Source organism: Gopherus flavomarginatus, chromosome 8 (genome assembly GCF_025201925.1).
Source record: "Gopherus flavomarginatus isolate rGopFla2 chromosome 8, rGopFla2.mat.asm, whole genome shotgun sequence".
Taxonomy (NCBI): Eukaryota; Metazoa; Chordata; order Testudines; family Testudinidae; genus Gopherus; species Gopherus flavomarginatus.
The window spans coordinates 76099215-76117586 of NC_066624.1; the positions used below are offsets into that span (position 1 = coordinate 76099215).

Genomic DNA, 18372 nt, shown 5'->3' on the forward strand with positions numbered 1-18372 from the left:
GCATGAAAAGAAAGATTTGGGGGAGTTACCAAATGATGGTCTGACATTAAGGCGAGGGGAGACAATTTCCTTTCCTCCTGAAGCATATTTGCTAATGGAGCTATAAGAATTAGGAGTGGGCAGAGTTTTCAGATTGACAAGAGCAGTTTCAGTCTGTTTTATAAAACACAAGGCATTTTTCCTATCTCATCTACGATCGGCACATCCTTTGTTTCGGACATGCCTAGAGCTTCCTGTGTCAGGTCAGAAGAAAATACCCATACAATAACACAGGGAAAAATCCTTTCATGGATACAGAGGGCCCTAAATAGAGTGAAGCCAGTGTTTTTCCACTGCAAAGCAAGTGGAGGGAGCAAACATGCCACTGGGATCACACAGGGAAACGGCACCTTCTGCAGGCCAGAGAGCTGCATTCATGGGGGTTTCCTTTCTGGGCCCTCATGGAGGAAGGTTTGGATATGGGACAGGAGGGTTGTGATGGTTCTGCGCCGTGTTGCCAGTTCTTGCGATTTTATCATAAGGCTCGTCGTTTATGGTGCTTTTCTAAAAGCCGTAGGTGCAGGAATCACAATAATGCATGTTACACAGACAAAGAGGGAAGGGAAGTTTTGAATGTTACTACTTCTTGGACCCCATAAATTTCACTTCACAACAGTCACTCTACATCAGTCTAACCCATGAGGTAACTTGAAGCAAACAGGGGACCTTGAGCGTAGCAGGAGAAGTACATTTCATCGCACTGCATTGTTTCTATCAATTTTCCAAAAAAGCATTACAAAGCTCTCTGTTTAGGAAGAGTTTTTGTTTAATACAGAAATGATCCTTGTCAGATGACTAATGTTGTCCCTAACCTTGAACCACCTAGTAACAAGAAGAGATGCCATTGTGTGCACGTGACAAAATGGTTCTGTCAGAAAAAAAAGTTGCTCTGTGAGTGTGCTAAACCATTGCAAAAGGCAAGTGGTGCAAAGAACATTTCATGCAATTGGATCAATGCTCCTGCCATGGCTTCACAGAATATTAGGGTTGGAAGGGACCTCAAGAGATCATCTAGTCCAACCCCCTGCTCAAAGCAGAACCAATCCCCAAATTGCCCCCTCAAGGATTGAACTCACAACCCTAGGTTTAGCAGGCCAATACTCAAACCACTGAGCTATCCCTCCCCCCACATAGGGATTGATTATGCCCAGCCCTTCATGCATGCACAAGGAAAAGGAAAGGCATCATGCCCCCTTTGGCTCAGGGACCTGGCACAATCACAGTCCTGGCACCCAAATGTACCAGGACTGTGCAAATCTAGCACTACTGCTGGCACAGGACTCCCCAAAGGGAGTAAAGAACAGGGCCATGACCCCATTACAGGACAGCAGAACAGTTCCTGTGTGCATGCAGGAAAGTGAATACTACACTTTGTCGAAGGGTGGCACTGTGACTGCAATCTTGGAAACACTATGCTGACCTGAGGTGTTCCCATCAGGGCAGTGCCTCTTACTATTACCCATTACCATGGCCTGTGACATACAGGCACAGTCTGGTACTTCACATAGATACACCTTCAGAGTCCCAACCTACCCTGTCTCCCTGCTGCTGTAAATCCTCTCTGACCTACATGGCCCTTAAAAGACTTGAGAAATAATCAGCCCGGGTGCATTCGGGTTAGAAATTTGAATACATTGTTTTAGGTGATTGCATGTGAGCTCTTGGTATGACTAAGGTTTTAACACCAGTGATTTTACATATTGCATTTTTATTAGTGATCTGCCCAATAAGGTGTTCCTCTGAAAGCCTCCCTGGGTGTGTGCAGACAGTAAATTCAATTATACCTTTCCACGACTGTACCCAGACAGACTTGTTTGGCACAGGAAATACTGTTTTCACTAGACCAGCTAATTTAGTCCAGCAACAATATGTGGTTAGAAGGTTTGGATTAAAAGACAGTGAAAAAAGAAAAGAAAGAAAGGATTCCCACAAAGCAGCTCCTGAACCACTTTGTTGTTCTGCATAATGAGATGTCACAAAATGAGGAATTTATAGCATGGGTCTTAAGCCATCAAAACTGCCTCAGCCTGACAGGATGTCAGCATTCCATCTTGGAAAAACCAACATTCTGAAATTCTGGATGGTCTTTTAATGTGGATGGTACATGCGGGGGTGTTTTATCCAGTGATGACAAACACCTCTTCTTACCAAGACTCTTGAAAGGTTCTCTCTTACACAAAAGCTATGGAGAGGGTTTATTTTTCCCCCTTTTTCTTTGGATTTACATGGACAAAGCATTTAAGATAAAGTGTTTTCTTTTTAATGAACCTGAATAGTCACTATAGGATATCTTAGTAATGCTTTTTCTATCAGATTAAAAAAAAAATCAATTCTAGGATCCAGCATGGGTTTAACATCCAGGGCGAAACACATCTCTTATGCTTTTAAAGTGAATTTAGTGCTTGTGAGAGGTGCTAGATTGATAGCACTGACAACTAATGTCTATTTAGCCACAGAAGAGTAGCTGTGGAAGTTGCTTCAACTGCCCTGCCAAGTGACTCAGCCCTGTTACTAAAAGGATCAGCTGGAGGGCGCACCTTTCTCTGTACCAATTCAATCTTTGGCCTCTCTGCTGAACGTGTCTATAAGGGTACCTGTGCTGGTGGGTTTTATGGTTGTGACACTGGGTATCAGTGTAGTCCCTGATGGGCATCAGCAATCAGATGGTAACCATTTTTGTTTACTACCAACCTGGGCTAAGATTTTGTTTACTATCTTGAAGGAGTGCGTGTGTGTGGGTGCAGTTCTATTAAAAAAGCAAACAGAAACCCACGCTCTCCACAGATCTGTTAATGGAGGTTTTCCAAATATACACGATACAACAAGACCAGGCTTTATCTTAAACATCTGCTCAGCCACTGACATTAGTGTCTTTAAAACAAGGCACTCTTTCTGTTAGTCGCTGTAAAAAGAGGTGGGGATTTCTAACCGGCCTACTAAATTACACAAGAGATTTTCCACTGACTTCAGTGGATTGTGGATCAGGCCCTAACAGAAGCTTGTCCTTCCAGTCTGATTCTTATCACGTGATACGGTGTGAAATGAAAACCAGCTATTGTGAAGAGCCTAAAATGCCAAAAGGCTGTTCCTGAAAGGTGGTGAGTGCCTTCTATGCAGAGAGCCTTCTGGGAGGTCAGCAGGCACAGATAGCACTCAGGCTCAGATTTTTAAAAGGTATTTACGTGCTGCTCTGCTCATTGTAGCATCTAACTGGTTGTGGAGCCTGTATCGCATTTTCAATGGGACTCAGCTTCTAAGTCCTTCTGAAAATGAGACTTGGGTGTTGCAATGCTTAAATACCTTTAAAAATCTGGGCCTAAGTACCTATTAAGTATCTGAGTACCAGGCCTTCACTCACTGGAATTCAAATCCATTCATTTGCTGTGTATATGTGTGTGTAAAAGAACATTTCTCCATCATGATACCTGCACAGAATGTGCAATGGATAATTATTACTTTTGAATGGGTTCTCACCCAGCATTCAGTCTACTTCTGCTTTGTATTATGAAGCTCAAAGGAAGCTGTAACTCACTGGCAATTCCCACCAAATGTTAGAAAGCCTCATACATGCAAAAAAGGACTTTTATCTTCTTTAACTATCCTTGTGCTATATTTGGGATGGGGTGGGGGGGAGATCATCCACCCACCCTGGTACCTAGCTCGACAGACCCTAGCTCGATAAGGATTGTTGTGATCCTAGCACAAAATAAAATGTCAAGATACCCCGCTGTGGTTTAAAGCAAGCCTAATCTTCATCTTTAAACCAAGAAAGTCTTATTGAACACTTAAATTCAGCAAAATGTAAACTATGGATCTGATCCAGAGCTTATGAAGGCAATGGAAAGACTGAGTGGCTCCTGTGGGCTTTGGGTCAGGTTCTACAGAATGATTTTCTTATGGGCCTGATCCAGTGAGATGCTGACCGTTCTTAATTCCAATGCCTCAGGAGTAGGCCCTACATGAAGGAGAGCCTAGTCCGCTGCGTAATAGAGTCATGTAACAGAAAAGACCAGCCAAGACTCACTGCAATCTAAAAGGGACCTGGTATGAATAGGACTGACTCGAATCAGCAACTCGGCTTTGAGAAAACCAGGGGTGGCCAACCTGTGGCTCCAGAGCCACATGTGGATCTTCAGAAGTTAATATACGGTTCCTTGTTTAGGCACCGATGCTGGGGCTGAAGCTACAGGAACCAACTTTCCAATGTGCCGAGGGTGCTCGCTGCTCAACCCCGACTCCACCTCTGCCCCCACTCCACCCTTCCCGCCCCCTCCTCTGAGCCAGCCATGCCCTCGCTCCTTCCCCTTCCCCCCAGAGCCTCTTGCACATCACAAAACAGCTGATCAGGAGGTGCAGGGAGGGAGGAGGAAGGCGCTGATCGGTGGGTCGGAAGCGCTGGGAGTGCGGGGAAGGGGGAGCTGATGTGGGGCTGCTGACATATTACTGTGGCTCTTCGGCAACGTACGTTGGTAAATTCTCAGGCTCAGGTTGGCCACCCCAGAGTAAACTATAGGAAAGCCCTGAAGTTTTTGATAAGATACAGGAACAACTTTGCACTCTAGGCGTTTGGGAGTAAATGTCCAGATGTCAGCTCCTCTAATGGAAAGAAAACCTAACTGGACACACATTATTCACTGTACAATAAGTCATAAAAAATCAAATACATCTTCTATTGTATGAGGTTTGGAAGCCAGGCATCGTGTATGATATAGCAAGAATAAAAAGGACTATATAAAGAGATGCAAGGAGGAAAGAGATTCATATCTAGAACAGCTCTCAGAACCCAAAGGCTTTTAACCATAGTATTATTATTTCTTTTTTAATCAATCACAAGTCTAGGACTGAACTCTCTAGAGACAAAGTTCAAGTGCGAATGCAGATTGCAGTGTTTCCAACCGCGTGCACAGAAAAAACCCTCAAATAAATAATAAGATAAATTCCTTTAAACTCCTGTTGCTGCCTCACTGAAATGCTGGGGAAACTGGTGCCAGGACAAGAGTTCAAGAAGAAGCACCTTGGTTCTCCTCTTTCTATTTTATAAAGCTTCGTTAATCATGTACAACTTTGGAGCTGTCAATAATGCTTCAGTGTCTGGGCTGTGAAGCCCTTCAGATAAGACTTTGTTGTTAATCTCTCCATCTGAAAGACAGGTTATAACGCAGAGTAAACACTTGGGATGTGTAAGTTTTGACTCTGAAATAAAGCCCATGCTTTCCCCTGACAGTTGTATATGTTGCAGCCACTAATTGCTTTCTTTCAGCAGTTGTGGACAGCTCTCTGGCTGCTGCAGGCTAGTTTACATAAGCGTTGCCATTTAGGGCAACAGTTGCTTCTTAGCTGCATGGACATTCTAGTCATTTATCATTATAGGCTATGTGTTTTTACAACTGTGAGGGCTAAAGTCAACAGTCCACAAAACGTAACAACCACTTGAGATATCAATCATCAGCTACTTTTCTTTCTTTTTGGGCACAGATTAATATTAGTTCAGGTTTTTAATAGAAGGGCATCTGATTGGGACACAAGGGCCGGATTCCAAAGTTTTTACTCAGGTAAGACTCCCTTTGATTTCAGTGGGAGTTTTGCCTAACTAGGACCTTTGGTCCATTTTCCTAGCATGTATTATTTCCTATTGGCAGGCCAAAAGACCTCTTCTCTTTGGGTTACTTGATATGTAAGACCTGGTTCTTTTGATTTAAAGAACAATGCAATTGATATTTCCACTTCTCTGAAGCAAAGCTAGTTACCGCAGAGCTCTAATTATTAATGTGCCGTTGCAGGTTTGAGACACACGTCACCACTGTGTGGGCTCTTTGAATTCCAGCACCAATAGCTACTCTAGTAACAACTACTGACCTTCCTAAACCAGCATTTGTGGCAGCTCATGCTCTCACACAGCCTAAAGAAGCACAACCACATCTTCACTAACCAGCTTAACTGCAGCTTAAGAGCAAATATCCATCCAAATGCTTTTTAGATTAAAAGCAATGAAACCCATTATGAATGGCAAAAAGTTCTTTGGACACTGGATAGGAAAATGTCCAACCTGGAAAAATAGGTCATGTCACTGCAACAAACTGCTGAATTCTTTACTTCGGCAAAACTTGATTTACTTCAATGGGAATTTTGCCCGAGTATGGACTTCAGGACTGGGCCAAATCAGAGTCCCAAATTAATCCAGTAAATGTCTGTACTAATTTAAAGATATAGAGAAAGAGAGGCAGAAGCTGGCTAATATCTCAAGGCGATATTGCCTTTAATGAACTGTTGATTTGAACCTTAATTATAATAAAGACACAGCCTTGTACAACTCACCTGGTCCAAAAAAATGCCCTCTTTGTTTTTAAAATGTTCTACAGACTTGTTCCAGCGAGTCACCCCTCTCTTTCTCCCATACCCTCCTTACTCACTTAGCCTCTTCTCAGTCCCTTCATCCAATCATACTGTTTGTGGAGAGAGAGCCTTCTCCTGTGAAATTCCTCTCATCTCAAATCTCTTCCATTATAGCTGCAGCTAACTGATGACGTATCTCTAAATCTCATCTAAAAACAAAACCAAAAAAATCCCCCAAACCATTCTTCCCTATTGCCTCTGCAAAATACAATTCTTTCTCCTGCCTCTGTTATTTTTGTATAAGTTTGCATCTGTAATATTTTACCCTAAAAAGTTTTTCAAGATAACAGTTAGTATGAAGGAAGTTCTACACAATACAGTCATGGATTATTGTTCCTTAAAAATGAGGCAGCATTTCATATAATTAAATCTGTCTTAAAGGAATAATAAAATCTGTTGTTTAATTATCATCTTCTAATAAGGTGAGGCAGAATTATTACATTGGGAAACACTGCCTCCTATGACAGGAGGGTGCCAAATAAGTCTCTTGTATAGGTTTCAATGTCATTTACACTGGTCCTCATTTGCTCTCTCATAGCATATGGCACAACTTCTCACTGAAGGCCTCAGACTGCATTTCTAGAAAAACTCTGGGGGAAATCCTGGGAAGAAAATATGAAAAAGTCCATGCTAAAGATGTCTGCAACACACTACCGCTTCCTATTATCTGGTTCTTCTGCACCAGCAGTTGACCTCAAATTATAAACAATTAGAAGAGGTGACAATCAGAATTTGCCTGGATGTGCAGTGAAGGTCTAAGTTTAAGAAAAAATGTATTGTGTGTGTTCTTTGTGCAAAAACGTAAGCAATTGTAGTAAATATACTAAATACATGCTCAGATGACCAGCTCTATGTGCAATTAGTCATTCGAATGCAGAGTTATTGTGAATGTATTTGCAAATAGGTATGTAACTGCAGCCACATTTTTGAAACTGTAGGCCAATGTTTATCTTTGCAATATTTTAAGTGTAACAGAGGATGGCATCAAGGACATATGTAAGAATGTAACATTTGCAAGATTAAACTGTTTAGACCTTAGAGACCTTTTTTTAAACCTTGACCTTGGAAACAAGTAAGGACAGTGTTATTTTAATTTACATTCAAATTTTAACAACACAGTCACACAGCACTAGTGGAATCCACACTGAGTTTCCACTGTAGATTGTTCATTTCATTATAGTTCATTATGTTGATAACTGTCAGAAAGCATTAGAAGCAGGGGGCTTGAGTAACAGGACTGAAATGGTAATTTAAAAACAATATACCTTCTGGAGGAAATACAGAAGTGCACTAAATTCAATTAGAAGAGGTGAATGTAAAGACAAACTAAGTGACGTTTGCTGTTTGAAGTTAAGGTTCTTTTGATTTCTTGATGACCTAAACTGGAGAAAGCCTTTTTAAAGCAGGCACTTTCCTCACGTATCTTGGTATAAACGGTCTTAAAAAGCAGCTGTTTAAGGAATATTTTAGGCCAGGCCAAACTATCAATCAATCAGTCCTTGTTTGGGTGGCACAACGGTCTAAATTATTCAGAATCGTTTACTTAGACAGATCTCAAGGTGGACAGTCTATACTAATCATCTCTTTTGTAAAATGCTCCCAATCACAAACCATTAATAACCTTGATCAAACCGGCAATATAAACAACACAAAAGTGCTTCATGTCGGCTTATAATGTATGCACTGTTTATTAAAAAACAGTGAAAGAGACACATAGGTAAGCAAGAGCAATTCTCAATGACTTGAGTAGGAATTACATCTGCCTATGCCAGAATGGAATTTAGCAAGGGGGAATAAAAAGTCTAAAATCGGCATCCTCACAGATTAGAAAGAGAACTGTTAAATTGATGGCTTTTTACCTCTCATAGCTTTGTTTATTGTGGAGACTATTAATACCCCATTTAAGTGCTGACTTTATGCAGACTCCTCATCTCAACCAGTACTGAAGTATAATGAAGGTCTGAATAGTTGCATTAATATAACTTTTGCCATGCTTCTAGAGGGGGAAAATAACTCTTTTCCACAGTTTCTGGTCAACCATACCATTTCCCTGCCCTAGCACACAGCTGAAAAGCCCTGTCTGCTTTAGAATTGCAAGCTTGAATTCCTGATCCAAAGTAAGAAGGAGAATTCTGTTTAAGAAAGGAGGAGGTGATTCTTTTCCTCTGCAATGACACAACATCAGTGATTATCCCTTGGAGATGAGACTGAAGTGAAAGTTCCCTTCTGTCCCATAAGTAAATGAGTGTCTTTGTGCATCTATGTCTGCTCTATTCACATGTCCCAGCTACAATTTGTGGATCAAACTCTGCTGCCATTCATACCCATGCAACCCTACCTGGCCATATTCTGCTCTCAATTTTGTAGGTGTAAGTCAGGAGTAACTACTGATATCAGTGGAGCTATACTGGATTTCTACCAGTGTAACTACAGTCAAATTTGGGTCATTTACTTAAAGGAGGCATGAGCAAGAGTTAAAAAAGTGGTTTGTATAATTTAACACAGGACAAAGAACATGTAAAATATTCCTCATCAAATCTTTGATGCAGAGGGATAGTGTCAGAATATTCCAAGCTCTGGGGACCATGATCGGCCCAGCACATCAGAGAGTAGGTGCAATTTTCATTGACATGAGAATTGTGTAAAAGGGAAGGGAGGAAGATCTCTAATTCCCTCTCATCCATAAGAACAATCAGGTTAATGGAAAGTTGCAAGAGAGTCTTCCTCCCCAAGCCTGCAAAGGGTAAGATACAAATGACAAGAGAGAGCTGATATATTACTAAAAGAAATCGATACCAAAGGGTCAAAGATCTACAGAAAAGAGTCCTGAGAAGACTGAAGTTCTTCATCTTAAAAAAAGATTTAGAAATGATAATATATAGTTTAAAAAAATGATCAACCCATAGTCCATTCCAGGTGTTTCCCTCCAAATTACCCAACACTACTTTTGTTCACTTGGTCTAATAGTTCTCCAAGTGAACAGAAACCTGATTTTACAAGCCACTGGAGCATAGTCTATCTTTCTGCTAGAAGAATGGATCTCAGATACTGTGTTTTATTTCTTCATTAGTGTGCCGTCACACTGAGTGATTACTAAATGCAGGGCTGAATGAGAATACCAGGGTTAAAAAGAGCATAATGAACAAAGAAGGTGCCTGGTTATTATGGCTGTCCGCACAAGGGAATTGGCTTTGTCACCTGGTTTAACCAACTGGTAAGAACTGATTAGCATCTGAAATCAGTTTGAAAAAAAACTTCTAATGTTTATGTTCTTCTCCATCTCCACATCTTGTCAGGAAAGGTAGACTAACTCGGGGGTTCTTTGGAGGGGTTACTTACATACAGGCTCCCTAAATGGCTTCCATCATTTGCCCAGAAGGAGTTGGCCAATGGCTATCTGGAGTTGGTTTCAGAAGGAGAGGTTGGGCAGGTGTCCTCTTGCAAAACCTGCCTTGCTGTGAGACGAAGTCTTAACATGCTCACACAAGGGATACACTTCATGATCAGAGCCTTGTCTGTTGCAATGTCATAAGCATACACAGTCATAAACAACATTAGAACATAGCTAAGCCAAAAACGTCAGAGGAGGGGTGTGCTGGAGAGTGTGCGGCATGCCGTATGTGACTGCCCTCTTGATAATAAAAGAACACAGAAATAACCTGGTTGTTCTCCTTCACGTTGGGTCACATAGAAATAAACCCTTTAACCTTTTTTTAGCAATCCAACAAAACAAATCCATTTTACATTTCTTACAGACTACATGCAAGCATACGCATGCAAACTCTTTTCTGTAATATATACAGGCTCAAATCATGGCACTGGGCTACAGTGGGTGCAATGTAAATCTACACTGTCCAGGTCTCAGCTCTGCCTGGAACCATCATTCTTCCTCTAATTCTCCAGTGCATTTGGTACTGTGCAGCCTCCTTGTTTCTGTGTGTCCAGTATTCTCATTTGCAGACGTGAGGAGTGGAGGCAGGGCTGTGTCCCCATCTCTTCGTCTCCAACTTTCTGGGTTAAGCTATAACCCTGGGGGTAATCCTGAGAACAGCGACTGCAGCTGTGACCGAGTATCACGCCAGCCTCTATCCCACACACACACAAGCTGGTCAGAACCTCATCCACAGTGATTAAACTTAGCAAACATGGACCTATCTCAAACTGATCATCTGCAGGAACATGCTTCACAAGAAAGAATTGTACTTGTAAATATACTTGTTATCCTTCCACAGAAAAAAGATTTCTGGATATGACTCACTATCCCTTAGAACCCTCTCTTTGCACTTTGGTCACTTGCACATGCCGTGTCTCCTTACCTCAAACCTTCGTTTGATAGTTTCATTTTTGGTTAGGACTTCTCTCACTAAGGCCAGGTTTTCATTGGAATCTTTAGCTGCTGTAATAATGGTGCTCAGGGGTGCGATTGTTGGAAGGGAAGGGCTGGAATTTAGGAAGGATGCTGTTAACAGTGATGGACAAAAAATGAAGGGGAGAAATGAAGATTAAAAGGGACACTATAAAATGTCCGGTGGCACCTTAAAGATTAACAGATTTATTTGGGCATAAGCTTTTGTGGGTAAAAAAACCACGAAAACCCTTCAGATGCATCATCTGAAGGGTTTTCGTGGTTTTTTTACCCGTGAAAGCTTATGCCCAAATAAATCTGTTAGTCTTTAAGGTGACACTGAACTCGTTGTTTTTGTGGATACAGACTACATGGCTACCCCCTTATACTTGACACTATAAAATGTGACCCATCTCCTCATAAGAAATTTGGATTACAAGAAAAACAAAACAAAGAATATCTCTCGCTTGCTCGCTCTCACACACAGACACCACCACATCCTAATTCTGGATCCAAAAGCAGTCCCTATAGACTTCAGTGGGAGCCGTACACAAATATACTCCAGCAAAATATAGCCTTTATGTTTATTAACTCAGAATATTATATTCATATAGAAAAAAACTCAATTATCAAAATATTAGGCTGAGGGAAGGTTTAAATCTCACTTCTTAAACAGCATGACCCACTAACACATACCCAGATTGATATGCTGGTTGTACCTACCCCTGTAGGCATGCTCTCGTTGATGAAAACATCCTTGTGGAATTAAATGTAATCTCCTGTTTCCCCACAAGTTGGAGCGACTGGAGGATTTACAGTTATTGCACAGATTTGATTGATATAGATTTGGACATATGCATTTATAAACCATGTATGTATCTTACAGGGGCACAACAAACTAAGAATCTTGGTATTTAAGACTGCTACTACCATCATTAAGGAGTTATGCTGTAAATTTTAAGTTAGTCAACTCGACACAGATAGTCATTAAATATCCAAATATTTACATTCATCCTTGTAACTGTGAACAAATGTATCACAATTTCTACATACATTAAGGTTTTAAAACAGAAGAGGCTGTATAGTTCAGAGGATAGTGCACTGGACTGGGACTCAGGAAATACAGGTTCTAGTCCTGTGTCTGCAACTGATAATAATGGAGCATGAGGTCAAATATCTGATTATTACTGAGCTATTTATTTTTACAGCAATGATTTCATCTCTCATTTAATTATAATTTCATGTTATGTTTTGTGTTGGGAAAAGACCTGCTTTCGATACCTTGCGTTTACTTGGCTGAAGAGGAATGGTTACTGAATGGCGCTGCTGCACACTTCTCAAAGCGTGATGTGCATTTCAAGGGAACGTTTTTCAAATTATTGAGGCAGAAAGAATAAATAAATAAGAGAGTCTGACTTACGAGTGCAGGGCATGGAGGCAGCATCATTTTCAGCTCGGAAAAAGCCCCGATCACAAGTGCAGGAGGTAGAGCCTTCCCAGATGGAGTAGCTGTGGGATGGGCATTTGGCACAGGAAACATCTGTGGAGACAGCCTTGTAGTATCCAATTTTGCAAGCTAGAAGGAGAAAAGGGAATGAAGAGTGTTATTTGCCCAGTATGTGATAATAAAATCTGTCTCCTTTACTCAAAATCTAGGCTGGAGACATTTTCAAAGAATAACAAACCATGCCCAGATGAGAAGCTAACAAACCAACAAGCTCTTAGTCGCTAGCCCTACACTGAGGGATACAATTTCTAATTCAAACAAGGGCCCTTTAAGAAGCTGGTTTGGTGCTATTACAACAGCACCTATAAACACATTCCCCTACCAACTTTGCTGGAAAACCTGCTTCATCTTTGTGTTATACATGGTCTTGCATGTCACTTCCCATTCCCACCTGCATGCACACACTCATACAGCACAGTAACAGAGCACAACAGTTTAATTCTACGGCCACTTAAGGAATGGCAGCTGATAGTCTGACAGTGCCAATTTTGGAGACGGAGTGGAACAGGCACCCACTGTGATTGGCAGGGAGGCTCTGAGTTTAACATGCCCGGAAATGGCATGTCTCCCTCTGGCAAGGCAGGATTAATTTGGCTCCTTCTTCTCAAGGGAGGAAATAAGCATGTTCTTCCCTCCTTGAAGCTAGGGTATCCAATAGCTGCACTGCTGGCACCGAATCCCCTTTCAGTGACATCATCTTCATAAGGGCGACGCTTACATGGATGGCTACTTTTACATCACTTGGAAAAAACTCATTACTGTCATTAATAGCAAGTTTTAGTAGGGGCCCCCAGGTATGTCATCCTAGAAATCTGTGCCTTGGCAAAAGAGAGAAGGCAGCCAACACCACCGGCTTTCAACCCTTCAGAGGTCAGAGCAAACATCCAGGCTTTTTTTTTTTTATATAAAAACAGAGAGTGTAAGGTGGAGGGTTATTCCCCGTATTTACAGCATGACTCACTCTCAAGGCTCTTCATTTGGCACCTAGACTATCTTTAGAGTTCTTCCTCTCTGCACCCATCCAGTTATTGTTGTTTTTCATTTATTCTTTAATTTTTAAGATACACACCTTAGACAGGGATTTTAGCGACATTTGTAAAGGAGCATGTTACTTTGCTCTTCCTAACCAAAGCCACTGACAGAATTTCCTTAATGAGTCTAAACTTCATGATGTGTAGAGCACTGTCAGTAAAAGAACTGAGAGATCAATCTCGGCCTCGCTCACCTTGGCTGTCACTGGACCAGGGAATCTTATAATAACATGTTGCTCCAATGACTAAGATTTATGCTTCCAGAGTTTATACACATCACATAATTAGATAAGGTTCAGCTTGCAAGGTGCTTTTTGGCTAAACGTCAAATGGCCTTGGGGTTTCGATTAAAATCAGAAACTGCTGCTTTGGCAGGAAGAAGCTCTGGCCTCTCCACATCAAATACAATTAGTCCCCGAACACAAATAGAAACCCACTGGGTACAGGCTGTCACTCAGTCAGTCACAGTAAACAAAGGCAACTTGTGCAAAATGGGTTATTCTGCTTGTAGTACAGGCTGCCAAAAAAAGGGGAAAACTACCTTAATATTTTTTTACATCGGAGTTGCAGTGTTTGATGAATGTGCTCAAATACTTCTAGCAGCCTTGATGCATTTGGTTTAAAACCACTGTCATGTGACAGACTCTGAGTTGAGTTACACTGGTGTAAATTAGTAGTAACTCTATTGAAAATGGTGGTGCACCTGGTTTGTATTAGCATAAGTCAGATCACAATCATGCCCTACACCTAAAACTGACAAATACATAGATGCAGACAGAGAGCACTTTTTTGCAACGTAAAAAAGAAAGGGAAATGAAAAAACAGAATAACCATCCCCATACAGGGGACGAAAATTCTGCTGTGGTTTTAACATTTTATCACAAAACCAGGAATATATAGCAGTTACACATTCTGGGGGAAAATTCCCACATTATACCCTCTTTTCAGACGCTGCAGCTAGGAAGGGATTGAGGGGATGCAGTAGGCATGGGAGTGGGGTTTGAAATTCTACAATTCACAGGAATTTTCCCCTTTTTCTTAACACAACATAATCTTTTGTTTTCTACTATGTTAAACCTTGGTCATTAATATTTCAGGACCTGCAAAAAGCTCTCTCTAAATGCAGTGGCAGCTTCTGAAGCACTGAGCCATTTTGCTTCGGCTATACAAAATCACCGACTACTGAACCAATGGTTTTCTTCACTTCAGCGTGTTCACAGATGCACTACATTTCGGCACTTGGCACATAAGAATACTTGAGAATACATTGCATTTATTCAACAGTTCTTTGCACCTCAGAGTTCTATTGTATTTTCACTTAAAAACTTGATCCTAACCCTGTCAAGGGTATTCTTTCCCTGAAGTACAGCTGACACACCTACTATGACTGGTACTGGCCTTTTTTTTAAAACTAGGATATTATACAGTATTTTTTAATGTTAATGAATTAGTAGACAAACAACAAGTGTGAATAGAACCCCTTCCTTGAAAGTCTTTATTGCTTGCTCATGACAATCCTTCATTTTGCTTCTTTTCTGGGGAGGATTTGCTAGATAGGACAGGGCATGAATGGTATTCTTACACAGCTTTCGAAAGATGTCATTGTAAAAAGATTAGTTTACATGTGCAATACAAACCCTGAATTCAATTCCTTTAGCTTTCCCTTAATTAGTTCTTTCTATTAGTTTAAAAAAAAGTGAGAGAGAGAGAGAAAGAGAGAGGAATCTTTTCTTCCATTCAGATCACCCACCAACATAAAGTTATTTTTAACACAGAATTATCCTTAAGATTTCCAAGGAAATTCTTAAACAGAAATATTTTCAGTGTGAAAAAACAAAATTGTGATACCTGTATTTTTTCTGGGGAAAAAAAAATAATTTTAAGTGAAGATGAGCCTAAACCAAACCTTGGACTCACAGCTACACAAATCCTGCTTTCAAGCACATCTATTTTATTTATCTTTTCATGATACTCAGAAGAACACCGCCAACCTTAGCAAGCAAAAAATTTAGCCTGCCATTCTCATAGCTTTCACTAGGGATATCCACTAAAGTACAGCTATAATTGCAAAAACAGGAGTTTAAGAAAAGCAGGAGTCCAGGTCTCACTGAATATCAAAGGGATTTGGGTGTATAACTTCCTTAGGCTGTTTTAAAAATCCCAGCCTCCCATTATAAACCTGTTTTCAGAAGCTCATGACTTCCTGAAACAATTTATGTGTAGACTGGAGGTTGCTTTGCTTGTTTTCATTCAACCTTTCCAAAATAAAGTGAGGTTGAAAAATAAACAAAATAGTTCTCCTAGCTGATTCTCCCCACGCTTTTTATTTGGGGGGGGGGTGCACGGGGGAGAGGGCAATGCTACAACTAAATACGTTGAAGTTATTGCACGTAAATACAAAATACTGAGAGACACTTTTGATAGGTTTGGAAGAAAAATAATTAAAAACTAAAATATTAAATATCAATTTATTTATATATTGGTTTTATTTCAAGCTGGGAACAAATGCAAACATTTTCACCCAAAATGCAGTCCTTTTTTTTCCTTGTTGAAATTTGAATTTAATATTTCATCAACATTTTGAAAAATTTGAACAGCTCTACAGGTGGTGGAAAATGAGATTAATTTTTGGCAAAAAACTTCCTGAAAAAATTCATCCCAGTTTTTTCACTGAAATTCAAAATAACTACAAAAATATTTAAATCTGGGAAATTTAAGACAACTCTATTTATATTCCTTTTGGCTCTCTTTCTTGGTTTATTTACTTCCCTTTGCCCTGGTGACCCTCCCTCCCTGACTCTGCATTCACCAGAAGGCTAACTACTACTTTGGGTGTGGATAAGGGAGTCTCCATGGGGCTAAACTTCTTTGTGGTAGATTTCAGTGGCATTAAAGTCACAAAAATGAGAGTTATTTGGGTTGGCGGGCTGCTGCTTAAGCCCATAGCCCTCTCTATGACCCTCTCGATATGGGAGCTGCACTAGCAGCCAGATTATTTAGAGGGCAATAAAGAAGCTAGAGGAAAAAACTTATGGAGCTACCAGCTAACTCACGCCAACTGCAGAAGCATATTTTTAATGGGACAAATCACAGCTTCTGGTTTCGAAGCTAATAAAGAGGAGAAGGTAGATGGATAGATGAAGGGCCAAATTCTTTGCTGGCACAACTCCGCTTAGTCAATGAGAAGGTCTGGCACATAAATTTTAAATTCTTAGTTCAATGTACAGCAGCAGTAAAGAAAGTTAATGGTATAGAGGCTTGTAATGAGGACATTACGGGCGTGTAAACCCTAGAATGTTGACCTGTGACTCTATAAAGCATAGTTAGCCTGCATTTGAAACCCTAATCCTGTAAGTACAAGTATGGCTCCCGGAGCCTGCATGGAACTCACTGCAGAATCAGGACCTTAGTAGGAAATTTATCCCTTTGCAGAGGGCTAGCACAGGGTCAATGCACCACTTAAACCTTCATTAATGTGACTAAGTGAGTGCTGGTGCAATAATCTTAAGATTTGTGTCTTCTAGCATCTACAGTTAAACAGAAAACAATGTTGCATTAATGTATTTGATGGCATTTTTATAGGCAGAGCACAATTGATCTGCTTAATAGAAAAACAGATCAGCTGTGTAAATAAACTTAGAACTTGTTTACACTTCCCTACACTTGCAGCAGATGTAGGGTAGATGTAGATACATGCAGCAGTGAAAAGGTCCAGCAAGGGTACACAGCAGGAAAAGGTTCTAGCAGTGGGTAGCTGCTGGAGCCTTTCCCCACTGTCTCCCTCTGTCAGAGCCTCTCTGTGCTACCAGAGTCTTTTACTGAAGGGACAGACTGATGCTACACTGCTAAAAATAGTAATGTAGACATGGAAGGCATTGTTTGAGCGTGTAGAGAGCTACATAGAGTATATATCCTTCGGTTCAGGAGTGCAGGCCACACTACTCTACTCTGTTGTCCTCTAAGCCAGTGGTTCTCAAACTAGGGCCGCCGCTTGTTCAGGGTAAGCCCCTGGCGGGCTGGGCTGGTTTGTTTACCTGCCGCGTCCACAGGTTTGGTCAATCGCGGCTCCCACTAGAAGGGCGGCCAGCACATACCTTGGCCCACACTGCTTCCTGCAGCCCCTATTGGCCTGGAACGGCGAACCACGGCAAGTGGGAGCCACGATCGCCCAAACCTGTGGACGCGGGAGGTAAACAAACCGGCCCGGCCCGCCAGGGGTTTTCCCTGAACAAGTAGCAGACTGGCTTTGAGAACCACTGCTGTAAGCAGTGCCTCCCAGTCTACACTCTATTTATACCCACGCTACCTAAGCGTGCAGTGTCTGTACTCTATGTGCTGCCATAGTTTATAAAGTCCACAAAATGCTCTGGATGTGTGTTGTATCAACCAGGCAAGGTACTAACAAACTTCAACAGGACTTTATTTTTAAAGTGGAAACCTCTTTACTAAGCTGGTGCTGCACCCTCTGTAACTCTCACTCTGCCTCCTCAACTTCTACCCACTCCTTCCTGTTTCCTGTCCTTTGAGACTCCCAGCAGCCAGTGTTCCCAGTTCTACTAATTACAAGCAACATCTACACACCACAATATGATTAAAAGAAATCCCAAAGCAACCACTATTCTTAAAGCAGCAGCAGCAGCCCAGCTATCATGAACAACCCTATAGTAACACACCAATGTGTGCAACAAAGGAAAAAGTAAATTCTTGAAGGAAGCAGATCTCAGCTTCAAGCTTCCAGTAAATTAGTTCTAATTAAGAATGGGAAAAGGAATTATTTTTAAAATGATTAAAAAAAAATGATACTAGCCTCTTAAAACCTATTTCAGATTATTGATGACTGGTTCCCTTTTCAACCACGCCTGCTACTTTGGAAATATTTCCAGTTTGTATTCTAACTGCACACCGGGGAATAAAAAGTTTTCATTTTTCCCTCTAATGTTCTTTTCTCTCTTTACATGGATGGTTTTCTTTCTCAAATTTTAACAAAACCACATCTGCCACATGAGTAGGCAGCTTCTTCTTAGCTCTCTTTTACTGTTATTACCATTTCTGAACAG

At 41.0% G+C, this 18372-nt stretch overlaps 1 protein-coding gene across 1 annotated transcript in view; it reads right to left on the bottom strand.

Annotated features, from left to right (window-relative positions):
• EPHA4 (EPH receptor A4) overlaps positions 1–18372 on the bottom strand; it is a 135703-nt gene that overhangs the window by 67349 nt on the left and 49982 nt on the right. The window contains exon 4 of the mRNA XM_050964015.1: positions 12198–12353. Within this exon, the coding sequence (XP_050819972.1) occupies positions 12198–12353 (156 nt within the window). The remainder of the gene's footprint in view (positions 1–12197; positions 12354–18372) is intronic.